This window comes from Carlito syrichta, unplaced genomic scaffold, assembly GCF_000164805.1.
Source record: "Carlito syrichta isolate Samal-C Ts95f unplaced genomic scaffold, Tarsius_syrichta-2.0.1 Scaffold308194, whole genome shotgun sequence".
Lineage (NCBI taxonomy): Eukaryota > Metazoa > Chordata > Mammalia > Primates > Tarsiidae > Carlito > Carlito syrichta.
This window is the reverse complement of record NW_007252290.1, coordinates 165,902-173,478: the sequence shown is the minus strand read 5'-3', so window position 1 is coordinate 173,478 and position 7,577 is coordinate 165,902. Positions and strand designations below refer to the sequence as shown.

Sequence of the window (7,577 nt, the reverse complement as noted above, 5' to 3'; positions counted from 1 at the left end):
AAAAAAAAAAAAAAAAAAAAAAAAAAAAAAAAAAGAGCATCAGCAAAAGCCACATTTCCTTCATAGGAATGGCACGCTGCGAGAGAACCGAGGAATAGGTCCCCAGGTCATAAGCCTGGGATTCTGGTTCCCAGTCTCTTTTCGCCTATAGTCTGGGTGACCCAGTCTGGGTGACAAGTGAGACTCCAACTCAAAAATAAATAAATAAATAAACAGTGGGACCCAAAGATCCATCAGCAAAATTCCCTTTGTAATAGACATAAAAATCATGAATCTGGGGGGGAAAAATAAGTTGGTTTTGATGGCTGACAGGAATCCCTTCTTAGAAGGTATCAGTTGGTCTCATGAAAACAATTCAAGTGGAAAGGTGAAAGGAAATATTGCATGCCAGTTGCCTCTTGAGAGTTCCCATTAATGGGAGGCATGCTCTATACAACTCCATCAGACCGGCTAGAGGCAATAGATTTCCAATGCTGATGAGACCCTGAGCTCCGGAGCCCACTTACAGCTTGATATTTGCTGAGCAAGACGCTGACGTGGCAGCAGACGTGGCTCCAATGTCCAGCTCACCCCATAGTTATCCCTTCAGTCCTTCTTGATGAGATCGGTCTGAGAGATGAGACTGTGCTGAATTGCAAGAGCTGTAACTGCCAGAGAAAATTAAATAGGGGCTTCAAGTAGTGACTGAGCCAGTGGACTAAGCAGCCAAAAGGGAGACAAGAGTATTTCCTGAAGGTTTATAAAATCAAGCAATCTCCGGGCTTGCAGAGGCTCTGAAGCACCTGGGCAGAGCCACAAGGCAGGCAGGGCAAGGACACACAGTACATCAAAGTGGCACCGTCCTTCACTGCCTGAGAGCAACCCTCATGCTGCAGGACTGACGGTCATCTCCACTGCCTATAGCTTGGGTCTCTAACTACTAGACAGGGAGTAAAAAGTTGAGTTTGATTTTACTCACCCAGTGAAAAAAACTCGTCTTGAGATGGAAACAATATTTCAAAACAGAAAAGGAGGAAAATCTTTCCCTAATTCACAATGTTTTCTCACGGAAATAAAGAAATGAGTTAGGAAAAGTCACCCTAGAGGCAAGCTACCAACTCCCTAAGTAGCTACTTTGAGGAAGGCACCAAAATCTCCAAAGACTCCTGAGACCACTTGAATTATTTTTTCAGATTAATTTATGCTCAAATATTCTAGGTCTTAATTTTTACAAATAAGGTTAAAAAAATCCATTTCAGAGGTTTTAGTTCTTTGTAGAGGGACATTTTACCATGTCCATACATAATTTACAAAGGCATAAAGATTGCCCAGCAGAAAGTTGGTCAAAGTTCTTTTGACCCAATAACTCTAACCCATAGCATCTGCCCAAATACAGTACTGCTCACTCTGCACTTAATACTCTCTTTACTGCCAGCTGAGGTAGTTGCCACTTTAGAACAGTTTAAGGCTGTGGGAAACACTGGTGGAAATAATCAATTGGCCACCGGGAGCAGAGGCCCAGCACTAACACTCTGAAAGTCAGCAATAGAGCTGGGCCTTTCAAAATTATCTGCTAAACAGCTGGTCTGAAGGAGTCATTACAGGTTTAAAAAAAAATCACCGGCCGGGCTCGGTGGCTCAGCCTGTAATCCCACACCTTTGGGAGGCTGAGGTGAGTGGATTGCCTGAGCCCACGGGTTCGAGACCCACCTGGGCAGGCGAGACCTCATCTCAACAATAAAATCAAAAAATTCGGCCAGGCGTGGTAGTGCGTGCCTATAATTCCAGCTCCTCGGAAGGCTGAGGCGGAAGGATGGCTGGAGCCCCGCAGGTCGAGGCTGCGGTGGCCGGGAGCAGCCACTGCACTCCAGTCTGTGTGACAGAGACTCCAACTCAAAAAAAAAAAAAAAAATCACCTGCTTTCTCTGTAACCATGCTAAGCCAGTAAGTCTGATGCTGTGCTCTTGCCATGAGCATCTATCTATCTTCCTAGCTAAACACTTTTTCCAAGGTTTAAGGGTGAAGATTACTAAGAACCAAGCATATTTGCTCCCTCATAAAAGACATTCCTAGTTTATAAGGGTACTTTCCAATGGCAAAATAATCTGAAAATAATGCCAGTATAATACAAGGCAACATAAACCTCAGGTGAGGTGGAATTGCAAAGAAGTGAAACTTCATGGAAAAATGTATCTGAATCTGATGGCTGAATGAACATCCAGAGGCAAGAAGATAACCTGGAGGTCTATTTCCTGGCAATGCAAATTGAGGCAGCTACATAGCAACGAACTATGTCTCAAGAAACTTCAGTTTCAGGATTTATAAACTGGTCAGATTGGAGGGGTGCAGGTGGTAAGGAAGGGCTGAAAGGAATGCGTAGAATAGAAAGAGGAAGGGAAAGAACAAGGAGATAGTTTCTCAATTCCATAGTAACTCAAAGATATGTGACTCCATGACAGGAAAAATAGCAAACTTGTAAAAAGCATTCAAATCTGCTAAACAAAATCACTGCTCCTAGCTAGCAGGAATAATGCTATAAACCAAGGGAAAGGGAGTTTAAGAAATGAAACCGAATTGTACATATGTTACAGGTGAGGAAATAGACTCTGTGAAAGGGCAAAAGGTACAAGGAGGGACGGGATGGGAAGAGAAGACTACAAATGTATGTTTACGATAGAATTGAAAGTTGAGTATAATAAAAAGGTCAAGGTATCCTACCTACAGAAGAGCTTATAGGTCTGTTCCCAAAAGCAAGCAGGACTTAGAATATCATATGTGTGAGAGCTAATTCAAAGCTCAATACAACAGCTCCTGGGGCTTTAATGGATAATCCATATTAATAAATATGGAGCCAGGCTCGGTGGCTCAGCCTGTAATCCCAGCACTTTGGGAGGCCGAGGTGAGCGTATAGCCTGAGCCCGCAGGTTCAAGACCCGCCTGGGCAACTTGGCGAGACCTCATCTCTACAACAAATCAAAAATTAGCCGGGTGTGGTAGCACGCACCTGTAGCTCCAGCTACTTGGAAGGAGGAAGGATCACCGGAGCCCAGCAGGTGGAGGCTGAAGTGGCCAGGAGTGGCCACTGCACTCCAGTCTAGGTGACAGAGTGAGACTCCAACTCAAAAAATAAAAAAAAATTTTTTTAATATGGAGGGCCCTAGGGGGCTTGTCACTCTGGAGGACTTGTTGGTTCTGAACATGAGTTTGTTACATTTTTAAAGCAACATTCATTTAAAAAACAAGACAAACAAAAATTCATTTTCCTCCCAAAACGGTTCCATCAAGAATTAGTCTCAGCCGGTGCTGTGCACACACCTGTAACCCCAGCATTTTGGGAGGCCAAGGTGGGAGGATGATTTGAGACCAGGAATTCAAGATCAGATTGGGCACCATACTAAGACCCCCATCTCAAGAAAAGGTAGGTAGGCTGCCTTGGCCTTTTTATTATACTCACTATCAATTCTGTCAGAAACATACATTTGTATACTTCTCTTCTCATTCCGCCTATCCCCCTTTTGCCCTTTCACAAAAGAGTCTATTTCCTCACCTGTGATGTATGTATAATTTTGTTTCAATTTCTTAAACTCCCTTCCCCTTGGTTTATGGTATTATTCCTGCTAGCTAGGAGCAGTGATTTTGTTTAGGGAATCTGAATGCTTTTTACAAGTTCTCTATTTTTCCTGTCAAAAAACAAAAATTATTCTAAAGACTCTGAAATAAGCAGAAATGAAGGTGGCTCAGATTTGTGGATTTCTCTCTGAAAGATGCAGCATACAGTCTGAAAGCATCATTGTAGTTATAACAGTTCTTACTTCAGAGGGCCAGGCAGTGACAGAAATGCCACAACTGAATCAACTTTCAAGAAGGAGCTAGAATGCTGTGCTAGCTGAGGCCATATGATCTCTTAGAAACATAAAATTGAGCTGATATCCTAGCCAACAGGAAGCAAACTACCAGAGCATTCAGTATGTTATCCACTCTTCTTCCTCAGGGATCCCACAGAGACCACCAAGATCATTTCCACTGGGGACCAACTCAGGCCTCTCATCTCAGTGAATTTCTGCACTATCTTGCTCTGTTTCAAAGGGTTGGAAGCAACTGGACAACATATGCAACATGGCTCACCAGGCACCAAGACAGTCCACATAAAAATAACTGACCAGGCCGGGCTCGGTGGCTCAGCCTGTAATCCCAGTGCTTTGGGAGGCTGAGGTGAGTGGAATGCCTGAGCCCGTGGGTTTGAGACCCGCCTGGGCAACTTGGCCAGACCTCATCTCCACAATAAATCAAAAATGAGCCGGGCGTGGTAGCGTGTGCCTGTAGTTCCAGCTACTTGGAAGGCTGAGGCGGAAGGATCTCCAGAGCCCAGCAGGTCGAGGCTGCAGTGGCCAGGAGTGGCCACTGCACTCCAATCTGGGTGACAGAGTAAGACTCCAACTCAAAAAAAAAAAACTGACCACCACTAAGTCAGGAAGTTGTTCTGTACGACAGTAGGGTACTGAGAAGACGGGTCCTCCTCCTCAGAGGACACTTCCTCATAGAGTTCATCTTCAGCAATAATGCTCCCCAGTCCATACTCCTGCTCATGAACAGAAACTTCATTTGGTGTGAGGTGTGAAGAGCCTTCCACAAAATCAGCAAATCTGAAAGGAGAAGATTATATTCATTAGAAATCTGCCTTCTATCCTTTCTGGTTTTCTTTCCAAGTAAGAATAAATTGAAACCCTTGATATGCTCACAGCTCAGATTATATTGAGTCTAGCCAACATCCCTGTCCTTGCTCTGGCTGGTAAGTAGATAAAAGCAAGAAATAAAGAGAAAAGGAAAGCTGGGATCATAGGCCAATCCCCCGCAACTCCATCCTGCTTAATAAGCACTAGCCTATCCTTTTTAGTCATGGAAGTGCTAAGATTCCTTTAGTCATCCGTAATCCTGATAAGAGAAGATTACGGAGCATTACACAGTCATTCATGTTTATGGCCCTATAAACTTTATTCCATCAGGATTCTAAATTGAAGCTTCACATACTCATTGGTACAGTTGCTCCCAACTGAAAAGGGGGAAAAAACCTCACCAATTCAAAAAGCAATGTAAAACTTTCAAAGAGAAAACTTAATATGGTACTTCCCATCTCAGTGCTACAATCAAAGCTAGAATAGGTAGTTCCTTGAGGAAACAGGCTAGTGTTTAACCTTTCTCTTGACTACTCCTAGGACAACAGGCAAACAAAGGCCACAGATACAACATGATTATCTAGAAGTATGATCTCTGTTAGAACTCAAGGTCATAATTACCCTGATTAATGCTTGGTATATCTGACCAAGAGTTTACCTTTTTGGAGACTGGATTCGAGAAACGGTCTTCCAAGCAGAGCAATCTGGACTATTACAAAATTCTCGGAGCTCCTCTAAAGCCTTTCGGGTTTCTACCTCTCCTTGTATTCGATATTCTTCTTCTGTCAGGAGACGAGGGGGGACAGGCTTTTCTGTTGCCTTACACATCTTTCTGTGCTCATCAAAATAATATCATGAATCATTAATCAGTAATCTGTATCCATCCTTACTTCTAGCTCCCTTCAGTGGGTCAAGCATATAGCAGACAGCCTGAACACTGAGTCATCACTTCCTGGCCAGGCACAGTGGTTGACATCTGTAATCCCAACACTTTGGGAAGCCGAGGCAGGAGGATCACTTGAGGCCAGGAGTTCAAGACCAGCCTGGGCAACAAAGTGAGACCTTGTCTCTGAAAAATCAAAAAACTTAGCCAGGTGTCGTGGTTAGATGCCTGTAGTCACAGTTACTTGGGAAGCTAAGGTAGAGGGATTGCCTGAGTCCAGGAGGTCAAGGCTGCAGTAAGCTATGATCATGCCACTGCACTTCAGCCTGGGCAACAGAGTAAGACCTCAATTCAAAAAAAAAAAAAAAAAAAGTCATCACTCCCACCTTTTATCCATAGACATCTGACATTATAATAGAGTCCTGACACACTGGACTATGAGTGACAAGTCAGAGTAGTCAATATTATTCCACTAATGTAAACAAATTTGCTTACTTTCCAATAAATGATAAACAAAATGTTTATTTTCCAATAAATAGAGAAAAGATAAGAACATGATGTTCTAAGACAGTAGTTCATTAACTGGGTTCCCCAAACTGAAAGCATCACCTTAAGTATCTGCAAGAGACAACTTCGAAATCTATGAACATTCCATATTCATTATGCAAGGTAAAGGTGATAATATGCTATGAATTACATCTTTTTTTTTTTTTTTTAAGTTGGAATCTCACTCTGTCACCCAGACTGGAATGCAGTGGCTGCTCCCAGCCACTGCAGCCTTGACCTGTTGGGCTCCAGCGATCCTTCCACCTCAGCCTTCTGAGTAGCCGGAATTACAGGCATGCGCTACCACACCCGGCTGATTTTTTTTTTATTTATTGTAGAGATGAGGTCTCGCCAAGTTGCCCAGGCAATCCACTCACTTCAGCCTCCCAAAGCGTGGGATTACAGGCTGAGCCATCGAGCCCAGCATGAATTACATCTTAAAATAAGACTAGGACTGCCAGAACAACCTAAGAGCTAATGTGAAATCATCTGAAACCAGGTGTCTTGAGGGATGTGATATAAAAGGCATACAATTTGTACCACCTAGTGGTAACAGGAACACATGACACTTTATTGAATGTTTTTATTTTATATTAAATGATTAGAATAAAAATATAAAAATGCCTACAGAAAGTCTAAGAAAATAGACCCTGGAAGGAACAAAAACAGAAGTATAATACAATGCCTTCTCATTGATAGTCTCCCACATCAATACCTCTTTATCCTTCTGCTGCAACTGCATCTCACATTGTACATGTCATACTGCACACGTCAAAACAAAGTTACACTGCCTTTCGGTCACCTGTAGGTGATGTACAGCCACTGAATGGGGTACTCCAGGTTCTTAGTACAGAGAGCAATGACAATAACGCCAAGGGCAATGTGTGGTATCTGGATGCCAGAATACATGAAACATAGACCCATCAGCTGTAAGGTCCAGGTCAGCAGGTTGATACTTCGTTCATTCTCCAAGGGTCCATACTTGTAACACACCGCAAAGCTCATGAATCCAACTGTGAGGACGTAACCTATGAGAAGAGTTAGCAGAAGACATTCTTTTTCAACTGTATCTGGTAAAAATAATTTGCATTGGCAGCAGTAGTAAATTCTCTATATAGCACCTATTGAACCAGAAAATCAGATAAGATTTTTACTAATCATTTATACTTTTTTCATAACTAGAATATATTTCTAAGTTTCCATCCTTTCTGTTGTCACAGATTTATTAGGATAAAATAGAGTGTTAAAGCTACATGTTACACAGTTCTGAAACAGTCTACTGAAAATATCCAGCTGGGTTCGGTGGCTCAGCCTGTAATTCCGCACTTTGGGAGGCTGAGGTGAGTGAACTGCCTGAGCCCGTGGGTTTGAGACCCGCCTGGGCAACTTGGCGAGACCTCGTTTCTACAATAAATCAGAAAATTAGCCGGGTGAGATGGCACGTGCCTATAGTTCCAGCTACTTGGAAGGCTGAGGTGGAAGGATCGCCTGAGCCC

The 7,577-nt window shown here is 43.0% G+C and overlaps 1 protein-coding gene across 2 annotated transcripts in view; it reads right to left on the bottom strand.

Moving 5' to 3' along the window:
- Positions 1 to 4,435: 4,435 nt before the first annotated feature.
- The window catches only part of NEMP1 (nuclear envelope integral membrane protein 1), a 22,223-nt gene continuing 19,081 nt past the window's right edge, over positions 4,436 to 7,577 (bottom strand). For both annotated transcript variants that reach the window (XM_008065235.2, XM_008065236.2), the window contains 3 exons: positions 6,884 to 7,109; positions 5,311 to 5,484; positions 4,436 to 4,622 (listed from right to left, as the gene is read on the bottom strand). In XM_008065235.2, the coding sequence (XP_008063426.1) occupies positions 4,442 to 4,622; positions 5,311 to 5,484; positions 6,884 to 7,109 (581 nt within the window). In that variant the 3' untranslated portion in view covers positions 4,436 to 4,441. The remainder of the gene's footprint in view (positions 4,623 to 5,310; positions 5,485 to 6,883; positions 7,110 to 7,577) is intronic.